The sequence below is a fragment of the Pholis gunnellus genome, assembly GCF_910591455.1.
Source record: "Pholis gunnellus genome assembly, chromosome: 17".
Taxonomy (NCBI): Eukaryota; Metazoa; Chordata; class Actinopteri; order Perciformes; family Pholidae; genus Pholis; species Pholis gunnellus.
Genome location: NC_136544.1, coordinates 5,873,292 through 5,896,541, shown reverse-complemented (window position 1 = coordinate 5,896,541; position 23,250 = coordinate 5,873,292). Strand labels below are relative to the sequence as shown.

Here is a 23,250-nt window from a genome sequence, read left to right as displayed (position 1 = left end):
AGTGTTTGAGCGTTTCTTCCTCAATTATTTTCTTTCATCTTTATACACGAAAACATTTCACGATGTACAAGAAGAAATCTGGTTTCTCAGCAGCAGCTCAAACGGCCTAAACAAGGAGTCAAATATTTTTCATATTTGACATTTGAGAGTCACCGCCACATTTGCTTTCTCGTCACTTTTGCTTTAAAACAAATACCTGCCTTTTGGGAGCAGACTTTTTTTCCCTCTATGTGTTCACCTTTATCTCAATTTATGCAAAAATTAAACTTAAAATTTGTTTTTGCATCATTCTTGTGGAGGTGTGTATCTCTGCACCCGCATGGGTGTGTGATATATGATTCCCTAACCAATCACACACAGAGGGCCGCATCTATAAATCCAGCGTGTATATATATATGCATATATGTGTAAGAGAAAGAAAGAGAGAGAGAGAGAGACAGCTGCTGAAGTCTACTTGCTGCCTGATACTGCTGACGCTGAAGAAAGAAGCTGAGAGATGAGGACTTTGGCCATCTTGGTTCTCTGCTCCCTGGCTGTCATCTGTCTGACTTCAGGTAAGAGCTGCACAACAGTATATGATAAAACAAAGCTCTTTATTACAGTATATTTTTATAGGATTTGAAGTAAATGCGCCAGAGTGTCAAAGTTTTTACACAACTTAAAAAAATGAGAGGTTTGGGGATAAAAATGCAAACAGATGTGGGAGAGTGAGAGCAAAGGGAGTAATATCTGGGGATTTATTTTTCCATCCAGCTTAAACCCACAGAATTCTCTCTGTAATTCTATAATTGCTGTTACCATAGAGTAGTGTGATGAAACTAAATAAAGAATGAATAAAACCCTTCTGTGTGTGTGTGTGTGTGCTCTTTTATAGCCTGTGACCCTGGATAGATAAACTTGACGTTCATGAGCTGAATAGAACTGCTTTGACAAGTTGTGACCGCTGGACGTCCCTGTTGAACGTGGGCATGACATCACAGACGGGTTTGAACTTCTTCAGTTGCCTCAGGAAGTAAACCCTCTGCTGAGCCTTCTTTGTGATGGAGCTGATGTTCTGCTCCCACTTGAGGTCCTGGGTTATGGTGGATGAGGAAGAGGAAGGACTCCGCAGCGTCGACCAGGGAGTCACACAGGGTGACAGGGGCAGGTTCTTCCAGAAATCCACAACCATCTCCACTGTCTTCAGAGATTTGAGCTCATATGTTTTTTTACTTTTTGCTTGGACAAGATAATTTCAAACGATTTTTTTCTTCAAAGCTTATTTCTCTGACCTACACACAGCAAAACCCCACCGTCTGTGATCAAGTAAATGATGCTATTTCAGTTGATGAATACCTCCTTGAATTCAGAGTAAATGCACTTTGTTCTCACAATGGCTCCACATATAAACCAGTTACTAAAAGTTGTTGCTAAGTCTTGCTCATTCATTTCCTTGAAACATGACACAGATCTCAAGCCTCAGCTGCACATTTTGATCTTTCTTGCCTGACCGCTTCTTGTGATGTAAATCTATTTTGGATCACTGGAGTATTTAATCAGACAACTCCGTCGCAGATGAAACTACCTAAGATAACAGAAAAGAAACAAAGGAGATTGGGGAGCTTAGTTACTTTATTAGCATAAAAGTCTAAATGACACAAAGCCCATACTTGATGCGTGCTGAACACAAAATTATTGCTTTTTATTTTAGCCTAAGTAATGTTTTATCATACTAAATAATAAACTGGCGAGCATTATTTAGTCCAAATGAAGTTTTGTGTCAGTAAACATGATACATTGGCAGCTTTAAATGTATTTCCTCATCGGAAAGGAACAACATGTCAAAACCTCTAACCCCCACCCTCTGGAGATCCCCTTGTATTTTCCCCATGCGTATGTTTTGTTCACCGCACATTGTATAATAGTAGCACTGCTGATTGACAAAGTGTCTTTGACCTGGTGATGTAAGCATGCGGTTTATTACTGGCTGATTTGCATATTTAGTACCTGTGTACTGCCATAGAAGCGTCTGTGACACAGGTGACATTGTGAGTGACTAACACCTGCTGGCACCAAAGTGTGTTTCTTTTGGCCGAGTTGCTCAACCAGTCTCACAATACCATGTCGGGTTTTGAAACGTGAACTCTTGCGTAGTCAGTATTACTTTAAAATATATATATATATATACAGGACTGTCTCAGAAAATTAGAATATTGTGATAAAGTTCTTTTTTTTGTGTAATGCAATTAAAAAAACAAAAATGTCATGCATTCTGGATTCATTACAAATCAACTGAAATATTGCAAGCCTTTTATTCTTTTAATATTGCTGATTATGGCTTACAGCTTAAGAAAACTCAAATATCCTATCTCTAAATATTAGAATATCATGAAAAAGTATACTAGTAGGGTATTCAACTAATCACTTGAATCGTCTAATTAACTCGAAACACCTGCAAGGGTTTCCTGAGCCTTGAAAAACACTCAGCTTGGTTCAGTAAACTAAATCACACGTATGGGGATTATCACAATATTCTAATTTTCTGAGACAGTCCTGTATATATATATATATATATATATATATATATATATATATACATATAGTGTAAGAAATTCAGTCTATTGTGACACATTTGTATTGTAGATTGCTGCTTTGTTCTGCCAATTTCATCCAAGTTGTACCTCAAAATTTCACAACTGCTCAAAAGATTCATATTTTTTTTATTATTATTTAAAGATCAGAACTTCTTCTTTTTTTTAACTTTGATTTTGATCCTCTGGCTTTTCATTTATTACATTTTAATTGTAATACTTTGATTTATGTCCAAATACCTGCAAAACTAATCAGCTAATCAGCTGTAGGCCTACGTCGTATAACACGGTGAACATAAGCATGAAATACTTAATTATGTTTATTGAGAGTTTGCTCGAGGCTATAATATTGCTGTGTTTTCAACAACTTGTATATCTAAAAATAAATTCTAAATGTACAACAACACGCCACGCAATCTCCCTTATTTCTTGTCTAACGGGTTTGTCTTGGATCAAAAGTCCCGTGGCGTCACCAGGAAGCGAGCCTGACTCCACCCAGCCCGCCGCCTACACCTTATTTAAGCATGATCCCGGTGCCAACACAGGTTATTCGGTGGCCGCGATGGACCTGTTTACGTTCAACAACGAGAACCGCCGTCGCATCCAGGCGGTGGTGAATTCATTTGGTCCAGCGGGGCCGTCCCTGTCCAAGCCGGGTCGGGTTCTGATGGGACAGGGCCGCCTGGTGAAGCAGGGTCGCCGGAAGCCCCAGCCCAAGGTTTTCTTCCTCTTCAACGACGTGCTGGTGTACGGCAGCATCATCCTGCACGGCCGCTGGCACAAAAACCCGAAGGTCATCCCTCTAGGTGAGCAACTTCTCCTGTGGCTGAACACTTCATCCAATCAGACTGAAGAGAAAAGATCAAACCAGTATCTGTATTCATAACTCCACGCAAGCTAGAGTGACCATGTATTTATTGCTTTGCACCTATGTTTGCCTGTCCACATACCACCTAAACTACTCTCAGTTGAGCAAATAATTCTATAGATAAACCTAAAAACAAACACACATAAAAAAAGAAAGAAAAAAGACAGCATTTCTGGAGATGCCAGATACTTTTGAGTTTGTTCAAAGTCATGTTTTAATGCTTCGAACACCTCAAAATAGAATTCTGTTCACCTTCATTGCATTCATGCAGCGAAGCCTGTAGAATAAAATGATCTGTAACGTTGAAAACAACAAGGGCCAAAGTCAGAACATATGACTGCAATCAACTCTAATTTATACCTACAGTCTTGTTGTGCAGAAATGGGAAGTTCGCAGGTAGACCAGACCATAGTATCCTCAGTGTTTTTTGCAATGCTCTCAATATGCCATCTTGACTGTCATTTCAGAGGACGTCATGCTCGAGGACATGGAGGACACTGAGGGGTTGATGAACCACTGGCTGATGCGCACGCCGTGCAAGTCGTTCTTCGTGTCCGCCCCGTCGTACGAGGAGAAGCGGGCCTGGATGGAGCACATCGAGGAGTGCCGCTCGAACCTGCTGCAGGGCGGCGGCAGCCAACCTGGCTCCACCTTTGCTGTGGCGTGGATCCCAGACCAGGCGGCCTTCAAGTGCATGCGCTGCTTCGACAATTTCACCAAGACCAATCGCCGCCACCACTGCCGAAAATGCGGCTTTGTGGTGTGCAACGGGTGCTCTACGCAGCGAGCGGTGATCGGCCACATTCACCCCACCAAGCGGTTGAGGGTCTGCAGCCTGTGCGACGCGAGGACGAAGGAGTACGAGATGTCCGGCCCGGGAGGGAACGGCTCTGGGAAGAATAGCTCGGAGGAAGACAATGGGGCGGCGTCCAGTGATGAAGAAGAGCGAGTGGAGACGATGATGGAGGGCCACACTTACGGCGGCTGGCTGGTGTCCCATCAGGGCACCTGTGGACAGATGGGCACCTATGTTTACCCGAGACCAATGAATCAGAGGCCTAAAACATGAGCACAACGAGACGGTCTCTCAGACACGTTCGCCATCATCGAGCGTCTTAAACAATGAAGTCAGAGAGTATTGGCCGTTTGAATGGGCTCAGATGACACAGAGGTAAACAAATGCAACAGAAAACCTTGAGAGAGATCTATGTATTGTATTTTTAACTATTTCATGTTGTCATACCTGAGTTTTTAAACACAGTTCCCGATCCATGTAAAAACACCATTATCTTCTCAGATATTATTTGATGTCAGAGGATGTTGAGAAGAGCAGTGTACGCAGTTATGAAACTGCATTGTAACAGTTTATACTTTGCTACTTTTTTTATTTTGCTTTGAAATGATCTAAAAACAATAAAGCGCTGAAAACACTTGTAAAGGATTCGTGTCTCTTGTGATTATTAGATTATTGAGTCAGATGCACCGATTTAACTTTTATTATCTTTAATACAAAATGTTATACAATCCTTTTTCAAGGACTGCTTTTATGTGCTGTTAGTATGTTGAGGGATAAGCTACGACAAACTGACAGCTGTGACATTTTATTGTGAAGGTATTGTGATGGATAAATCTGATTTAATTAGAGGTAGAACTCAATGCCAACATTTTTCTAATCTTGTTTGACTCATTTCTTAGAATGTGGCGTCAAACCTGTTTGACTTCTCCACACACGGAAATGTTGCCTATTTCCTGTAGACTGGGCCAGATTAGACAGCAGAGTGCATTTATCGTACATGGCGTTAGTCTCACTGAACAGAACAAACAATCTGCTGACACTCAAGTCTTTATCCCAGATCTTCAAACACGAAGTGGAAGCTTCTCTCAGAAATGTCCACTCCTCGAACTTCCAACTTTGTCACTCTGACTGCTTTATTTCTTAAGATTTTGTTAAATAATCAAACATTTATATTTTTGGACAAATGAACTGAAACCATGACACGTTCACTGTGAGTCATGTGCTCTCGTCTCTCTTCCAGCTCCTATTTTATATGAATACACCATCAGAACTTTATAATTATGTGAGCGTTGTTGATCGTTCCTACGGGGTTAAAATCTGCTGAGTCCCAAACATGTTAGTGTACTTGAAGGTATACTAGCAGTCAGAACATTGTTGGAATTCAGACGGTTTCATAATATCTGACAGATCGGCATCCTTATTATTCCAAAAGCCACTTTTCACCCAGACCTCTTCTTACTGTACAGCAGACACTCAATAATAAATAACAGCTGTTCACGTGCTTGTGTTAAACCAATCTAAACCTATACGGTTGAGCCGTCTTTCTGAACAGTGATGAGAACATCGTTGCATGCAGTTGGTTTTATTTGGTCATAATTGACGCGCTGTGCTCAATAATTCCTCGACTGTAAATACTGTGTGTCGTCTGGCGGTTTACGTGAAGCATGAAGTGAGAACTGCTCGGAATAATCCCGCTGACGTCACAGAATTGGTTTGAATTATGCAGAGAATGAGCTTCTGAAGATCTGCTTGATGTTTGATAAGAGTTCAGAGCATTGCAGATGTGTAGAACATGCACAGAGTCAAGATGATTACCATTAAAGCCTGGAGCCTTTTCAATATTTAATCCGACAAGAGTTCAAATAAAGGTCTTTATACATTCTGCAAACATCTTGGTCAGAATCAGCCCGGTACAGAGAACAGAGACTGCCTTAACGTTTTATTTTGAAAGGTAGATAGTTGGAAAGTGTTCAGAATGCAATATATATATGAGCGCATTATTTGAAGTTGGGGATAAGCACTTGACAGCTGTTATTGTGTTATTGCTGAGTGTCTGCTGGGCTGTTAAAGAATGGCGTTCCTGCCACCTAGTGTCACATTTGGCTTTTGCAGCGAGGGACAAGACAACCAGATGCCTCAAAGAACCTGCTCTCTAACGGACTCAGAGGAACCCTCTTGAAAATCCTGAAACTACGTTTTGCTGATTAAACTGTCTGCTGTTTATGAGAGAGAGTGACTGGAACCATGGAAGCTCCCGTTTAACTCCACCTGTAATATTTGACCATTACTTTGAAAACCTTGTTCCAACCCTCCTCCCTCCCTGATCCCTGCCTACAAAGGCTCTCAGGTCGTCGTACAAGGAACTCAAACAAACTGACCGTCCGAAGATGTTGAACTGATCGATTATAGGAGATCATCAATCCCCTAAATGTGCAGGCCACTAACTTACAGCGGAGTTTAGATTTGCCATATGAGAAATGTGTTTTTCGCTTAGATATTTGCTATTTAAAATTGTCTATTTGTAATTCCTAGTGTATTGTGTGGTCACCTTAGTGTAGATATTTCACTGTAACAGCTACATTTTGGGATCTATTTAGTATCGACGGGATATCGCGACAGCAAAATAATCAAGTGTTTTGTTAACATTAAACGAGAGCGACTGTCTCATCGTTTCTCCTGTTAAACAGGATGTTTATGTCCGGCTGCTTGTCCTGCCGTCCTGGACCTAAAACCACAACAGTGCTCTCCTGAAGTCTTGGTTCATTAAACTGTCTGTTGCTTATGAGTGGGGGTGGTGTGCATCATTGAAGCTTCACTTAACTCCACCTGCTGCAATGTTTGATCACTACTAATCAAATTAAGCATGATCGGATTATTTCATTTGATTAGACTTTGTTTTGGTAATGACTGTCTTTGAGTTGAGGGTTGACATCACAGATGATGTCACCAGTCCTGACTCTGTGAGCGAGGTTGTTTGGCCCGATGTGCCGAGATGTCAAGCTCGACGTCATAGACCTTCCAGAACAGGGGTTATAATAATAACTGTTTGTCCTCACCCTGGGTCAAGGCTGCCGTGAGACGAAGGCTCACAAGGAGGTGGCAGACTGTCCAAGTCACGGGCTGAGGACGAGAGGAAGCAGGACCCGAGGAAGCAGGACCTGAGGAAGCAGGGTGTGGCGACAGGTGCAGTCTGAGACACAGCTGCCGCTATGAGCAGGACTCTACGTGCACAAACCTTACTCTGTTAATACAGCACTCAGCTGTTACATGTCTAGAGTCCCACCTGGGTAAGACTAAGACGGGTAAGCTCATTCCTCTGGTTACCAGTTAAGTTAGTTCACTGAAAACATTGTGAAGTCCAAAATGAAAGTAGGTTTAGGAGACAGTGGTAGAGAACATTTTTTTTTTTTTTAAAAACAGTCCAGAGCCTTGCAGTCAATTAAAGTGTTTTAACAGACAATCGGAATCAGCCAAGGAAGTTGCAGTTTGGTGCATCTCTATAAGAGACTTTTAACATAAACAGACTTCAGATCAGCTTCTTCCTCAAAGCTTTGAGCTCCTGGACTTGTTTGTGCCTTACCTCCATTACTTATGAACCGCTGCCAGAGTTTTTTCAACTGCATTCAATTTTTTTTTAAGATCCTTTGTCAGATTTTTCATGGACAAGAGTCTTGACTTCATTCGCCTCGTCTCCTGACACTTTAACTTCAGCTTTTTGTGAGCCAAGACGAGCTGATCTTGTACCGCGTCCACTTTGCGTTTCAGTGTCCTGGGAGAGCCAGAAACTATGTAGTTGTGATCAGTGCCCACGTAGATCTGCTCTTGTTTCAGACTCCGGTAGCTGTGATCGTGCAAAGCGGATTGTGAAGTTATGCTCGTCTCACACTCGGTATTGTCATCGGAAACGACCTCATCGACATCGCCACCCACAATAACCCGAACGATGTCATCATCAAGGACATCGTCGAAGACGCCGTCGACGACATCGTCAACGACATCGTCAACAACATCGCAGTCAACTACGTCGTCCTCCTCCTCAATAGGCGCTTGCTCCGCATTGGCAATGTTGTGATACGGTCCATTGTCAATGTTGGTAGTCAACCGTAGCAGGCTGGTCTGTGTGGTCGTGTTCGTTACATCCTCTATCAACCAATGGTTTTGAAAGACGAAAATGGTGGGCACAGCAGTGTCCTTCAGCTTCCTCTTGCCCTAAAGATAAATGCAGAAGACATCAGCAGGTAAGTTGTGCTACATAGGGTTTTTTCTTCTTTTTTGTATTGTGTATTTTGTGATTTAAAGGAGCAGTGTGTAGGATTTAGTGACATCTAGTGGTGAGGAAGCAAATTGCAACCAAAGGAAACGCTCTTTCCAAACGTGCCAGAGGACTACGGTGGCCTTTACGTAATGTAAAAACACGAAAGGGTATCTCTGGAGTTTGGTTTGTCCTTTCTGGGCCACTGTAGAGACATGGCGGTGCAACATGAAGCGCTCTGTGAAGAGACCCGCTCCCTACGAAGATATGAAGGGCTCATTGTATGCTAAGAAAACACATTTCAACTTTTGCTCATAAATGCCAGTCTGGCCCCTTAGATATTCAACTGGCAGTTCTCAAAAGCCTCCATGTTAATCTCCTAAAACAAATAACGAACATATATTGTCTTTATTTGTATACTATATAACACAATTCTTACTTTAAAGTGATTATACACTCAATAAAAAACCCAATTCTGAATATTATATTATATTTCTGCCAATAGATCCCCCTAAATCCTACACACTGGACCTTTAAAATTCAGATTTTAAAAGGTGGTTTTCCTCATAGTCAAACATTATAGACTTTATAACCAAAAGAAGATGATGAACTAAATAAAAGAGAAAACCACACATTCTGTAACCATTTATAAAAAAAAGTATTTACACACAGGAGCATTGAAATCATAATCACATTATACTTGCCAAAATGTTGGCAGTTGTAATGAAACTTGTGTAGACGTTGGTAAAACTGAAAAGGGTGCCATCAGGATCACGGACATCATCTGGGTGATATCCACACATTCAGATATGTTTTTACTGATAAGTCACCTCCACGTTAGGTCTGGTATTTCACCAACTTTCACAGCTAAGTATCGGCACATTTAGAGAATTCACTGTGTAATTAATTAGTGCACTAAAATGTATCCGTCTACCTCCTTGTCTATGAAGAACTGATCCTCCTTGAAGTGCGTACTGCACAGACGTGAACTTTTAGATGGGATCCAGTTCCTCCTCCTCACATTCAGCAACCACTGCTTCAGCCTTGCATTATCACCTAAAGGAAATCTGTTTGAAGAAGGAAAAAAAAGTTAACTGTTTCAGACATTCTAATATATTATAACAGATGGAAAGTGAATAGCTAATCATGTGTCAGTCTTCACTACAGAACCTTTGGGAATGTTTGGGCGAGTAGAGGAAGTTACACCAGCAGAGATATGCTCAGATTCTACTGTTGTTCTACAACTGACCTGCAGAGGGCAGCAACGGGCCTTTGCTGCGTGTCCTCTGCCGCAGATGTTATCAGCAGAAGAAATGTTCATTCACAAACGTCAAAAAAAAAAAAAAAACGCTAAAGCTAGCGAGCTAGCTAGGTTAGAAATCTGCATCTGTATTTCACGCTACAAATTAAAATAAATTGGGATGCTAATTTTAGCTTGTGAACAACGGGATTAAAACACAACGTAACGCTACTTACCGGAAAAAATTAACGTCCGACCCCTTAGAATGTCTTCTGGAACAACCGTAGGCTGAACAAGACATCTTAGACAACACACCACAGTGTTACAATTAACTTTAATCAACCGAAAACGCACCGTGAAAGAGTTCACGTTCCTACACGAAAACACGCATAACACCCACAGGCTGTACAAAATAAGAATACAAGATAACACCACCAGGCTGTCTGTGAGAGGCAGACGAAGCATTTGGTCGGGTCTGAAAAGTGAAGCCAAAGCGGAAGTGGCTCAAACCCGCATTCTCTCTGCTGGCCAGGAGGGAGCAGGTCCTCTGGTTGCAGCTAGAAGTCTTCTTCTTCATGTTCATGAAGGTTGGCAAACAACGTTGTGGTGCACTACCGCCCCAGCTGGTGTGGAGTGTGGATGGGGACAAGGACCGTCATTAATAATATCAGAGAAAATAAAAGATAATGAGAACAAGAAAGTAAGAAAAGTTATATTTTCTCTCTCTATCAAGTTTTTTTCCTAAAAATATTGAAACAAAAATAGATAACACTTATCTCCAGAACTTTGTAAAAGATAACGTAAAATCATATCTCAACTTAATTTATTAAAGGTTCTGTTTGAGTTCTCTCAGCATCCTCAGAATCAGAATCAGAATCAGAAAACATGTTCTAAAGTTTCTCAGTGAGTACAAAATCCATACCATCCTATAGATATTGTGTTTTCCTATCTTAAAACAGTTCCCGTATATGTTCCATCCTTTGGATTCTGGTGTGTTCGCTGTATCTCTTTTAAAACATCTGGTCTGCTGTGTGAATGGCTTTATGCTCTCAAAGGCCACATCTTCGATCCATTGTTATGTCAGCAAAATATCCAGCATCTCCCCAGTATACACCAATGATTCATCACTGATTCGATTGAGAATTCCAATGCTGTAATCTGGAACAATGAATGAAATACTAATGTTGTTCTTTGAAGCATCTGTATGACTGAGCGTCGCACCGTTGGACTAAAGTTTATTTTCAGGTATTTCTAGTTTGTTTTTTTTGCTTTCTGTTCTTTTCTGTTTTTGGAAGGTTGTTTTTTTTAATCATAGTCATATTTTTTTTAATCATAGTCATATTGATATAGTTTTTGATTGAAAACGTAGTTTGGAGTCCGCCCATCTCTTCTTCTTGTAAATGTGGAATTTTTCCCCAAATAAAATTAACTGAAAAAATACTATTTTGTGTTAAACTCTTTGACTCTGTTTCTAAGATAGCAACTAATAAAAACTATATATTTGAAGACTTCTCAAGTGACCGGACACATACTAAAAGGTGTATAATTGTTTTATGTTTACATCTCTCTCGCACAGTTCTATATTTTTTACATTAATTTTATGTGTTCTATTTTGTTGTTTCATGTATAGAGACATGGTAATACGAGTTTTAGTATATTCATATAAAATGTATAATTATCTGAAGAAAAATAAAACCACGGCGACCTTTTTGATGACGTCAAATGAGCCTCTTCCGCTCTTGCTCGCGCAGTAAACATGGCGACCGGCTAAAGCAGTCCGTGCATGCATTCATTCCTGAAGGTTTTGGATTTCTCTTTCACAGCGTAACGTTACACAACACGTTTTACTTTAGTTTTTGGTACGCAGAGGTGCGCGTGTGGGCGTTAACGCTCTACGGACTTTTCTGGAATAAAAGGTAAAATTCTAATTTCGCTCCTCCTTCGCTGCTGTCGTTGCTAACGCGGCCCTAGCTACAAGTGCGAGCTAACGTCAACAGTTAGCCGAACGTTAGCATTTGCCAGCAAAATGCTGCATGGGCCGCTATGAGAAGATATAGATGTTAGATATCTATTATATACATAAGTTGACCAGCTTTATAATGTTCGATAGCCACTTAAAACACCCGCTGTGTTTGAATACGTTGTATCTAACACACAGAGAGAGACGTTAGATTGTCTTCGCTTGTACGATAGCTATTTATAGTTAGCTACGTTGTTTAACTAACGTTCGCTAACCATCACTATTAACATTATTCAACATAGCGCAACGTTACAATGTTTATATTTCCTAATGTTATATTTACATTTAGCTACAGTTTTACTACTAATACTTATAAATGTAATGTATGTTTAGGCAACAAGCATGTCATTAGTTAGTAGTAGTAAACGAAGGTAAATAGAACGGACCATCCTCTCAAAGATGCTGTGAAACATCTGCCAGAGACATCTTTGAATTGATTGTGAAATGTAAAATACGAGGTGAAGATGTGTATATTCCCTCGGCGGACACAGATGGTTAATTTAATTTTTTACATGTCATAACTTTGCAGGGTGAAGGAGAAGCACCGGCAAGATGGGGAGACGTTCAACCTCCTCCACCAAGAGTGGGAAGTTCATGAACCCCACCGACCAGGCCAGTAAGTACCGACCATAACCAGCAGCGGGTTCCTCCGTACGGGCCTGCTGGATAACACCTGAAGAATGATCAACTCATTGTTTTCAAGTGCCAGAACAATAACTAGTGTACCTTTTGTTTTCCACCTCTCTTACAGGAAAGGAGGCCAGGAAAAGGGAGTTAAAAAAGGTACGAGTGGTCTTTAAACATGTTCACTTTTCAATGTACTCTCTCACAGTGTTGCTATTGTGTTAATAACATGTGGCTTCATTTGTTAATAACTGTGATAGAACAAGAAGCAGAGGATGATGGTGAGAGCTGCTGTGCTGAAGATGAAGGACCCCAGACAGATCATTAGAGACATGGAGAAGCTGGATGAGATGGGTGAGGGGGTTGAATGTGTCTGTTTCTGCCTTTTGTGTGTCTGTACATAGGGTTACTGCCCCTAAATATAAAGTTAGTTATTTTTCTAAGATGTTCATATTTTTTATTTAAGGCTTTTTGGACTATTTCAACCTAAAGCGGCTTCTTTTGTTAAAATGTGAAGCTTTTCTGTAACGCCTTCAACAGAGTTCAACCCAGTCCAGCAGCCCTTGCTTAATGAGAAAGTGCTGCGGGACAAGAGGAAGAAGCTACGCGAGACATTTGAGCGCATTGTCCGTCTCTATGAGAGAGAGAATCCCGACACCTACAAGGAGCTACGCAAACTTGAGTTGGACTATGAGACCAAGCGAGGGCAGCTGGCTCTCTATTTTGATTCAGTCAAGGTGTGTTTATGTATATTTGGATTCATAAACATGTTTTTGTATATGCTGAATTACAAGTCAAGGACTTGGGTACATTTATGTTTGAATGAGAGGGCCTGTAGTAGGTTGGACTGAGATGCCGCAATAGGGAAGGTATTGTGGTTGCAGGCATACAGATCCATAGTTGTGAATATAGATTTGTATTAATCTTGACTCATTGGGAGCCAGCAAGTTTGTGTCTCTTGTTTTATTTGCGGGAATTTGTACACAGGTTGTTGAGCCCCGACACTTCATATTCTAGTTTCTTTACAATGCTTAGGCGTTGTGGTGACTCTGTTTACTATAATGTGTTCTGTGTCCTCTTTTTCAGAATGCAGAGTCAGTGGAGGTTGACAGTATCCCTTTACCAGATATGCCCCATGCACCCTCCAATATCCACATCCAGGACATCCCACTACCAGGAGCTCAGCCCCCCTCCATACTGAAGAAAAACGTCTCTTTTGGGTAATTATTAACATGTGCATACCAGGCGGCAAACCTCTGGTTCTGCCGAGTGAAGCCAATGCGGAACCGTCTTAAAACTTGTTGCAAAAAGAAGTCCGATTGTATAGAAGTCTATGACAAAATGACTCTACTTCTCACATGATTCTTTACACGTAGTAAACATTGTGAACATGAGTTTATGGTCTCAATCGCTACTTTCAAGTCTTCTTTAATACAGCATGAAGTTCTTTTCGTAAATGATGGTCCCATTTAGAGTAAAATAGACCATAAATAGGAGTGTGCTTTAGGGCGAACTTACTGTGATTGACAGGTCGCTGCTGCTATCAGAGCTGTATACGCGTCTCTACGTCACCCTTCTGCATTCCAAATTTGCTAACTTCCGTTCGTTGGTTGCAAAAAAACCAACAACACGGTGATGGCGCTAATCCAAGATGGCGACGGCTAAATCGACGAACTCAAGGCTTCAAAACAGCAGTCCACAAACCAATGGGTTTAAGTAATACTGCTGAGTATTGCTCTGCCACTGAGGTAATGTTGTTTTTTTTGTGGGAATTCTGTTTTATGCATCTCTCAGTAAAGGACCTCTGTCGGCATCTTCTGGACCGATTTTGGCAACAGTGCCAGGTGTGCCACGCTTACCTCCAGGGAAGAAGCCCCCTGGACCCCCACCCGGGCCCCCACCCCCACAGGTTCTGGCACTGTACGGCATTCCTGCTCGACGAGCTTATGGCACAGACACAGGTAACGCACAAACCCTTAATGTCTACATTTCTGAATGCAAATTTTCCTTTAAATATATATAAAACGTTGCTTTCTGTATTTTGTTGTAGCTCACGTTTCTGCTGGTTCCCCTTACTCATTTTTATTTAATTCTTTTTCCTGAACAGAGCCTTCCATTCCTGGTTTAGAAAAGGACTCTCCGATGGAGTTGGGAAGAGATCGGGACAGCGGCAGTGAGAGTGACAGAGATCGGGATGACGTGGACGACGACGAAAGCGACTCCGAGGAGGACAGCGAAGACGAGAGAGAGGAAGGAGGAGACGGAGACCTGAGGATGAGTGTGGACCGGCCTGATGATGAGAGGGAGAGGGAGGAGGACAGAGACAGAAATGAAAGACATGCTGGTGAGTGTTTGGAAATTGCTTTAAGTTCTCAACTTATTCATCCTTTTGATTAATTACTTTTAACTACGTTTAATTACTTTAGGTCGCAGTGTACGATTCGCTGACATGCCTCCAGAGGCACTCCGTGAAGGAAAGAAGAAGAAGAAGAGGGTGGTGAAGAAGACCAAGGCCATTACCCCGCTGCAGGCTATGATGTTGAGGATGGCAGGTACTGTAGTATACCAGTGTCTTTGCTCCATACGTGCTAAGCTAGCATACTTTAATTTCTATTTCTGATGACACGGTGCTGTATTCTTTAAATTTTTTGTCTCCAGGTCAGTCAGTTCCTGAAGACGAAGAAGAAGAAGAGGTAGAGGAGGAATACACGGATGAATCGGGCGGCTCAGACATCGAGGACAGGGGACCACCCGGGGAAAACCCGCCCCACCTCATGGCTAATCCGCGTCTACCCCCTCCTGCTGGACCCGTGGGACAGCAAGGGCCTCCACACCTGCAAGGTCCACCAATGACTGGGCCTCCACCACTGGGTCCACCCCCAGCTCCCCCCATGAGGCCTCCTGGTCCACCCTCTGGCCCGCCTCCAGGTCCACCACCAGGTTAGTTGCAACGGAAAACTATGCTCCAGCTCTGAACTCCATACTAGAATAAATCTCTTAACCTATTTTTTTATGCATCGATGCTCGGATTATGTTTTTGGGATGTCCGTCCCATTCTCGGGAATGCAATACCTCAGGAATGCTTTTTACAAATTTGGTACAAAGTCCACTTGGACTCAAGGATGAACTGATTAGGATTTGTTTCAGCAACGTCACATTTGGCCGAGACATGTATTTTGATAAACGTACATACATGTGGTTTATACTGTCTATGGCCTTTACTTTTCTTTATGAATCTCACAGCCTGCGAGCTGCAGCCGGTGAACTGCTGCAGCTCGTACGCGTGTGGTGTCCACACAGACGGCGACCTCAACAGATCATTTTCACTGTCCTATTGTTTCTGTACCGTGCGTCTCACACCAAAAAGAAGGCGACACATGCTGAATCTCTAGATGAGCCGCCCGCTGAATCACCAAAGTACTACTTTGTCATTTGCAAGTGTCTTCATCATTTTAAGTGTTAATTGTAAAAAATAATGTTCCTAGGCTGCTAACCCTCAATGATTCACATACATTATGGGGCAAAACGCATGTAATTCTGTACCTCACTTTCATTTCATCACTCCAATATTTTAAGATATGTTTCCTTAGATTGACAATAGAGTGAAACGAGTTAGAATCATGTTTTGAGTGGAGTAACCTTTATCATTTTGTAATACCGTCACATAATACCCTCACCGCAAGAAAAACTCAATAGTGAGATAACATTTCAGGTCATATCGCCCACACCTCAAGGTCTCTGCAACTTGACTGGTTGGATGGATTTGATGGATGGATAGAATGTTTGTATTGTTCTGATAATTGTAGCCTTCCTATAACATTGAATCTAATATTAAAGGCTAGTGTACGTTCTGTTTGTTTTACTGATGAGACAAAATGAAAAGAACGACAACTCCGCTAAAATGCATTCATTTTGTCTCATTTATAAAGTATTTATCAAGTGTATAGGTTTTCAATAACAAATACATAAAACAAAGTTTTCATTTATCAAACACACATCTCTTCAAAATGCTTGGTTTACCTTTTCAAGATATTATAACAGGATGGGTAAATGGCAGTACAAATGGTCAGAACTGTTTGTTTACGCACAAATTTGGCTGCTCTTACGATATCAAGATAAGGCCTAATAGTGAATTGGGTCACAACGGTTTGTCATTTTTTTTTAAGTGGCCCCGCGAAAAGAAGTTTTGGGAAACCCTGTTTTAGATGATATATTCTGTCTTTAGGTGCTCCTCCGTTCCTGAGGCCTCCTGGTATGCCTGGAGGCATGAGGGGTCCGATGCCTCGTCTTCTGCCTCCTGGACCTCCGCCAGGTCGGCCCCCGGGCCCCCCACCAGGCCCCCCTCCTGGCCTCCCACCGGGCCCCCCGCCACGAGGACCCCCTCCCAGACTCCCACTCCCTGCACCACCAGGTAGGCACATGTGTATAAAGGCACACATCTGTGTGTGTGTGTGTGTGGGGTGCATGCACATTTGTGTAGTACTTTCAATCCAAATGTAAACTGAGTGTGTGTATATGCTCTGTATGTTCTTGTGTGTGCATGAACACATGCTGAATAAACGTGACACAAGAAAATATTTTAGTTATTTTATATGCCATCACAGCTGGCAGTAGAAATATACTTCTATGCATCATTACATATACTGTGTAAGCATACTTTATGTTTCAAATCTGTGGAGTGGCGAGGAGGAAAGTCAAACATTTCTAATTAAAATACACTTTGTGTCTTTTTGCAGGTATCCCGCCTCCTCCCCCAAGAGCTGGAGGGCCCCCGCGTCCACTTGCCCCACCACTCTCTCTCTTTCCTCCACCTCTCAACGCCAACGTGCTCAGTGCTCCTCCCAACATTGTCCAGCGACAAAAAGGCTCAGGATCCAACCCGGATGGTTCACAGGGCAACATGCCGCCCCCTTCCATGCCCATGTCTATGCCCATGCGACCGGGCGTCATGCAGATGCCTCCCCCCCCAGGTACAGCTGGCGCCCCCACGGGATCCAATGCCCCCGGGCACCACCACGCGGCCACCATCGAAAAGCGACCCAACATCACCTCGGTTGCAGCAGCCGGAGGCAGCCTGGCCGCGGGTGCCGGCTCCGGCGGAGCCACCATCTCCGCCAAACCTCAGATTATCAATCCGAAGACAGAGGTCACCCGCTTCGTGCCCACGGCGCTGAGGGTGCGCAGGGACAAGAGCGGAGGGATGCACGGGTCAGCAGCTGGGCATCACGAGAAAGGAGGTCGCGGAGGAAGGAGGGGAGATGACGGCATGGGAGGTGGACATGGGCAGAAACAGCAGGCAACGGCTGCTTCGATGGGCTTTGTCCAGCACGTCCAGATGGGTGCTGTGTCTCAGTCCAACATGAAGACTAAAGACCAGATGTATGAAGCCTTTATGAGGGAGATGGAGGGACTCCTCTGAGACTTGGGAGGGTATTTGGGGCAGATGTTCAGTGGGGTTCAAAGGTGTATTTGTTTTCTGTGCAGAGTGCTAGAGGTAGCTGTCTTCAAGGCAGTCCGCTAGATTAGTTTATTTTTAGTAAACCAAGGAAAGTCTGCTACACTCAGCACTGGTCTCCATCTTCATTTGATTTGTATTTGTTGTATCAAGGATTATGTGAATTCGTTTGATAAGAAATCTGATTATACATGAAATTGTAATTTTTCTTTTTAATTGGTTGCTATTAAGACCCGACTCATAAAAAGAACACTATTCTCTGCTATGAAAACATTGTCTGCCGGAGACTACCTGTGCTTTTTGTCCTCCATTTTCAGTCCCTTTTTTTTCTTACAACTGGCATTTTCTTCCGGCCAACTGTTTGTGTTCTGCCATGACCAGAAAAAGCATTTTGTATGATTGTTATTTTATCTCCGAAACATGTTGGACATCAAAATAAAGGTGTGGAACGTTTGTCAACCACTGACAAAATACATGTCTGAAAAGATTTGATCTGCAGCGAAATAAATACTTTTTACCTCATCCTTCAGTGTGATGTGATATAGGAGACAATATATGCATCACATGGATAACACAATCATACACACATTTTAGCAATTCTTGTCTGGATGCTGTATATCTCTGAAAGATTTCCCTAAATTCCACCAGTCAGTAATTTAATATTCATAATGATTTTGTGGCGCCTCCAGTGTGTGCGTGTAAGAACAACAAATCCCATCATCCAGTGCGGCTTTAGCTCGATTTTTTCGCATCTGCGCATTCCGGAGCTGACGACACGTTGGGACTAACAGCATGGCGGACGACGTTGTAGAAAGCGTGAAGCCAAACACAGACGAAACACTCCAAATTTCGAGTAACGAGGATGTTGACGGCCCTCTTGACAGCGGCGAAAACACGGAGGCAGTGAAGACCTTCAAGGAGTTGGTAGGTTCATCTCACAGAGAGCGAGGAAGCGACGCCATTTTATCAACAAAGCAGCAGCATTGAGCTAGCTAAACTAAGCTAGTAGCAGCTGAACTTGTATTTTAAATACCTGTTTTCTGACCACGTTGTGATTTGGTAGCAAAACAGTGTCGGCAACGTCTAATAGTCTGTGTCTTCTCCATCCACCAGGGTGTTACCGAGGTTCTCTGTGAGGCGTGTGATCAGCTGGGATGGAAGATTCCAACAAAGATCCAGGTAGAAGCTATACCTGTAGCCCTGCAAGGTGAGTGATCCCAGAAGCCTCTTTCTGTCTAATGTCTCCATCAGGGGGTGTGTGTGTGTGTGTGTGTGTGTGTGTGTGTGTGTGTGTGTGTGTGTGTGTGTGTGTGTGTGTGTGTGTGTGTGTGTGTGTGTGTGTGTGTGTGTGTGTGTGTGTGTGTGTGTGTGTGTCAGTCAAACGTTCTTACTCTCAAAACCAGTGGTGGAAGAAGCATTCAGATCTGTTGCATAAGAGCAACAGTACCTAGTATAGCACTAAATTGTGCTTAGGTTGCTTTCTTCTCAATACACATAACTTCTATAACATCTGTCTGCACCTGCAGGGAAAGATATCATCGGCCTGGCTGAGACTGGTTCCGGAAAGACAGGTGCCTTCGCTCTGCCCATCCTGCAGTCCCTGCTGGGTTCGCCCCAGAGGCTCCACACCCTCGTCCTCACCCCCACCAGGGAGCTGGCCTTTCAGATCGCCGAGCAGTTTGAGGCCCTGGGCTCCAGCATCGGTGTTAAGTGTGGTGAGTGTCCATTGGCGGTTAATGACTGGTTTTGCAACGAGGCAGATCGCTTTCTGTGGTTCTGTTCCTAACGCTTCTTTCTGTTGCAGCCGTCATAGTCGGAGGAATCGACATGATGTCCCAGTCACTGGTGTTGGCTAAAAAACCACACATAGTTATTGGTAAGACCAAAAATCAAACAGTCTTAAGCGACATCACATCACAATTGAAACCGATTGTTTTGTTTTAGCATCAGTGTGATGAAGTGAACCAAATGTGTTACAGCCACACCTGGTCGGTTGATAGACCACATGGAGAACACAAAGGGCTTCTCCCTACGAGCGCTGAAGTTCCTGGTCATGGACGAAGCCGACAGAATCCTCAACATGGACTTCGAGACTGAGGTGAGTTATTCATGTCGGTGCAACAGTTTCCCTCTGCATTTAGCTTTAGTATGAAGGAACATAATCACCTAATTTAACAAAAAAATTAATTAAATGTGTGACACTATGAGACATTGTAATTATGCAGTATGTTTCCTGTCCGTCCTACCATTCTCGTGAATGCAATATCTCAGGAACGCCTGGAGGGAATTACATTAAATCTGTCAAACATCCATTCAACACCGAGGCGGTATTTAAAGTTCCTTAAAGTCTGTTTTCTCTATGTTGCCAGGTGGATAAAATCTTAAAGGTGATTCCCAGAGAGCGGCGCACCTACTTGTTCTCTGCCACCATGACCAAAAAGGTAGAAATAAACTCTGATGAACACTGAGCAGCATGTGACCTGTAGTGTTTATCGTGCTGAATACTAATGAGCTGACACCACTTGTGGAGCCGACTTCGCTTTTCTCTTTCACTGACATTCTTTCATTTGGCTACAGGTCCAGAAGCTACAGAGAGCAGCTCTGAAAGATCCCGTGAAGTGTATGGTGTCCACCAAGTACTCTACCGTAGACAAACTACAGCAGTATTACGTCTTCATACCATCGAAGTTCAAGGTACGGCACGTTCTGCTTTCATGTTTTAAATGTCTGAAGCTGCAAGCTGGGCATCCGCTGAATCTCACACTCACGTTGTGTGTGTGTGTGTGTGTGTGTGTGTGTGTGTGTGTGTGTGTGTGTGTGTGTGTGTGTGTGTGTGTGTGTGTGTGTGTGTTCGTGTGTTCGTGTGTGTGTGTGTGTGTGTGTGTGTGTGTGTGTGTGTTCGTGTGTTCGTGTGTTCGTGTTCGTGTGTTCGTGTTCGTGTGTGTGTGTTCGTGTTCGTGTTCGTGTGTGTGTGTTCGTGTTCGTGTGTGTGTGTTCGTGTTCGTGTTCGTGTTCTGTTCCAGGACTGTTACCTGGTGTCCATCCTGAACGAGTTGGCCGGCAACGCATTCATGATTTTCTGCAGCACATGTAATAATGCCCAGCGGGTGGCGCTGTTGTTAAGGAACCTCGGCATCACTGCCATCCCTCTTCATGGCCAGATGAGTCAGGTAGACCTTCAAACACACACGGCCTTTTCTCATAACTCAGACAAATCCATGCAAACGTTTGTCCTCGTTGACATCGATGATGATGTAATGCAATGGTTTGACAACAGAAGGACGGTATTGCACAAGTACCTTTTTTGCATGCTCTGCTTCTCGCTGTTATTTGATGAAACATGTTGCTGATACCGAATCTTTTCTTCTTCCAAACACAATCGTTCATAATGTCAGTAAGCAGTTACCAACACTAGTGCAGACTGCAGAGCTGTCCTCTGCAGTGCCCGCAGCATACAGTACAAATCTTTTACAATGTTTAATTGATGAATCGATTAGTCGATAGAAAATGAAACTATTTTGATGGCTTATCAAACATGTTAGTTTGTTTTGTTCAAGCTGACGTTCTATAGACGATGAATCAAGAATAGTTTTTTTATGGGATAAAAAGTCATCATCAACAGATCATCATGTCTACCATAAGCTGATGAGCCATGTCTGAAGCAGCGAGGACAAACACTCAATCCTTTTTACAGCCATTGTGTGAATGTGGAGTAGCATTGGCTCTATTTAGGCTAGTGGAACAGCGCCCTCTTCTGGTTTAGTGCCGTGCAGTAATGCAACTTTACAAACTTTACCAAATCTGACATGAAAGCACAGAGTGTATGCATGCTGGTACATATGGTGCACATTTATACTCTCACACCAAATTGACTCTCTGGATCTTCCTCCCTCTGTTGCTCAGAACAAACGTCTTGGAGCGCTGAACAAGTTCAAGTCCAAGTCTCGGTCGGTGCTGCTGGCGACAGACGTGGCGTCCAGAGGACTGGACATTCCTCATGTCGACTGCGTCATCAACTACGACATCCCCACCCACTCCAAGGTGCGTAGGCGCTGGTGTTCAGCGCTGCCAGTTTGTTTGATGGTTTCATGAGTTTGAGTGGATTTTGATCGGATCTGTGGATGTGTCTCCCCTCCATAGGACTACATCCATAGAGTCGGACGAACAGCCAGAGCAGGGCGGTCTGGGAAATCCATCACTTTTGTCACTCAGTAAGAACGTGTTCTCCGCTGTTGTTTTCTAATGCTTTGCAAAAGAACTGTATCAAACTGACACGTTCTGTTCCCTCAGATATGACGTGGAGCTTTTCCAGCGGATCGAAAGCCTGATTGGGAAGAAGCTTCCTGCCTTCCCTACCCAGGAGGATGAGGTGATGATGTTGGTGGAGAGGGTGAGCGAGGCCCAGAGGTTTGCCAGGCTGGTGAGTCGTCACTTTTCTGAATGTGTTTCAAATGGCACCACAAACATTATCGCAAAAACCCTCTTTAGCTAACGAACGCTTGTTAAGAACATACCGTATGAACAGAAATCTGTGCATTACTGTCCAAATAACTTGAGTACCACTGAAAGATGGATGTCATATCTGGATTGTATATTGAAAAACAACTGTCTTCCTCAGGAAATGAAGGAGCAAGGTGAGAAAAAGAAAAGGCCCAGAGGAGGAGATGGAGACCAGGATGACACAGAACAAGCAAGCGGTGTGAGGAAGAAAGTGAGAGGAGGGGTAGGAGGAGGAGGAGGAGCGAGAGAAGGAGGGAGAGGAAGAGGGAGAGGTGGAGGAGGAGGAGGAGGTGGTGGAGGAGGAGGAGGAGGTGGAGGGGGTGGAGGGGGGATGAAGAAGAGAGGTGGAGCAGCCTGGAGAGGAGGACACTGAAGCCTCCTCCATAAACTGATTGTACATAACAATACAATGCCTTTCTTGTTTTTGGATGTAAAACTTGCTTTCCCTGCCCCTCTATGAGATTTTCCCATTTGTAATAAAATACCAGTGTAAAAACCAAAGCTTTTGTTTGTGGTGGTGGTGTATGATTGCCAGACTTTTTCTCTTTTTTTTGCTGCTCTTGTGTCTTTCTGACATTGTTCTTAAATGACATTTTGTTAAGAATGAAAACGTGTGAGGTACTTATTTTTTAAGTTGCTTGTAATGCAGGTAAGCAACAGTTGCAATATCGATCATCATTGTGTGCATGTCATTGGTTTACAGATCGGAGGGTTGGTTTCTCTCAGCCAATGACGGGAGAGAGGAGAGAGACCGCAAAGTGAAAGCCCAATTGTCTCTGGGCTGCATCCAGTGGGTGTGTGCAATGCATAGATATTTTTGGGATAGATTTTACTGAAGCACAATGTCCTCGTGCAATTCGTCATCAACGTGTTTTAATTCATGAGTTAAAAGAGACCGTGACACACGCACACACAAGATCCATAT

The 23,250-nt window shown here is 43.1% G+C and overlaps 4 protein-coding genes across 5 annotated transcripts; 3 read left to right on the top strand and 1 right to left on the bottom strand.

The window, feature by feature from the left end:
• The first annotated feature begins 3,098 nt into the window (after nt 1–3,098).
• Nucleotides 3,099–4,870, top strand: LOC306709906 (pleckstrin homology domain-containing family F member 2-like). Its single transcript, XM_079178222.1, has 2 exons — nt 3,099–3,376; nt 3,906–4,870. The coding sequence occupies exons 1-2, from the start codon at nt 3,133–3,135 to the stop codon at nt 4,505–4,507; spliced, it is 846 nt and encodes a 281-aa protein (XP_079034348.1). The 5' UTR covers nt 3,099–3,132; the 3' UTR covers nt 4,508–4,870.
• Nucleotides 4,317–10,152, bottom strand: LOC306709907 (uncharacterized protein). 2 transcript variants are annotated; one of them, XR_013767491.1, is made up of 5 exons: nt 9,963–10,152; nt 9,421–9,553; nt 7,815–8,443; nt 7,291–7,392; nt 4,336–4,446 (listed from the first exon to the last, which is right to left on the bottom strand). XR_013767491.1 is itself a non-coding variant. In XM_079178223.1 (4 exons), exons 1-3 carry the CDS (start codon nt 10,025–10,027, stop codon nt 7,820–7,822), a joined length of 822 nt encoding a protein of 273 aa, XP_079034349.1. In that variant the 5' UTR covers nt 10,028–10,152; the 3' UTR covers nt 4,317–4,446; nt 7,815–7,819. The 2 variants fall into 2 exon arrangements, 1 of the variants encoding a protein (XP_079034349.1); XM_079178223.1 differs by lacking the exon at nt 7,291–7,392 and having other exon boundaries at nt 4,317–4,446.
• A 1,340-nt stretch (nt 10,153–11,492) lies between these two features.
• Nucleotides 11,493–18,347, top strand: wbp11 (WW domain binding protein 11). Its single transcript, XM_079178292.1, has 12 exons — nt 11,493–11,642; nt 12,276–12,362; nt 12,498–12,529; nt 12,631–12,724; nt 12,911–13,107; nt 13,457–13,590; nt 14,165–14,331; nt 14,478–14,714; nt 14,797–14,922; nt 15,029–15,310; nt 16,596–16,781; nt 17,107–18,347. Exons 2-12 carry the CDS (start codon nt 12,299–12,301, stop codon nt 17,787–17,789), a joined length of 2,202 nt encoding a protein of 733 aa, XP_079034418.1. The 5' UTR covers nt 11,493–11,642; nt 12,276–12,298; the 3' UTR covers nt 17,790–18,347.
• A 255-nt stretch (nt 18,348–18,602) lies between these two features.
• ddx47 (DEAD (Asp-Glu-Ala-Asp) box polypeptide 47) lies at nt 18,603–22,712 on the top strand (the record flags this gene model as incomplete). Its single annotated transcript, XM_079177267.1, is given in 13 exon segments — nt 18,603–18,749; nt 18,939–19,032; nt 19,352–19,540; nt 19,630–19,701; nt 19,805–19,923; nt 20,195–20,266; nt 20,403–20,519; nt 20,849–20,995; nt 21,729–21,866; nt 21,966–22,036; nt 22,116–22,245; nt 22,444–22,680; nt 22,686–22,712. Coding segments are annotated over 13 exon segments (1,545 nt in total). The 5' UTR covers nt 18,603–18,617.
• Nucleotides 22,713–23,250: the final 538 nt, after the last annotated feature.

Coding starts and splice junctions, on each gene's coding strand:
- LOC306709906 (XM_079178222.1), top strand. CDS start 3,133: ATGGACCTGTTTACGTTCAACAACGAGAACCGCCGTCGCATCCAGGCG. Junction 3,377..3,905: donor CCCGAAGGTCATCCCTCTAG/GTGAGCAACTTC, acceptor CTGTCATTTCAG/AGGACGTCATGCTCGAGGAC.
- LOC306709907 (XM_079178223.1), bottom strand. CDS start 10,027: ATGTCTTGTTCAGCCTACGGTTGTTCCAGAAGACATTCTAAGGGGTCG. Junction 9,554..9,962: donor TCGGACGTTAATTTTTTCCG/GTAAGTAGCGTT, acceptor TTCTTCAAACAG/ATTTCCTTTAGGTGATAATG. Junction 8,444..9,420: donor AGTTCTTCATAGACAAGGAG/GTAGACGGATAC, acceptor ATTTATCTTTAG/GGCAAGAGGAAGCTGAAGGA.
- wbp11 (XM_079178292.1), top strand. CDS start 12,299: ATGGGGAGACGTTCAACCTCCTCCACCAAGAGTGGGAAGTTCATGAAC. Junction 12,530..12,630: donor GGAAAAGGGAGTTAAAAAAG/GTACGAGTGGTC, acceptor TAACTGTGATAG/AACAAGAAGCAGAGGATGAT. Junction 12,725..12,910: donor GGAGAAGCTGGATGAGATGG/GTGAGGGGGTTG, acceptor CGCCTTCAACAG/AGTTCAACCCAGTCCAGCAG.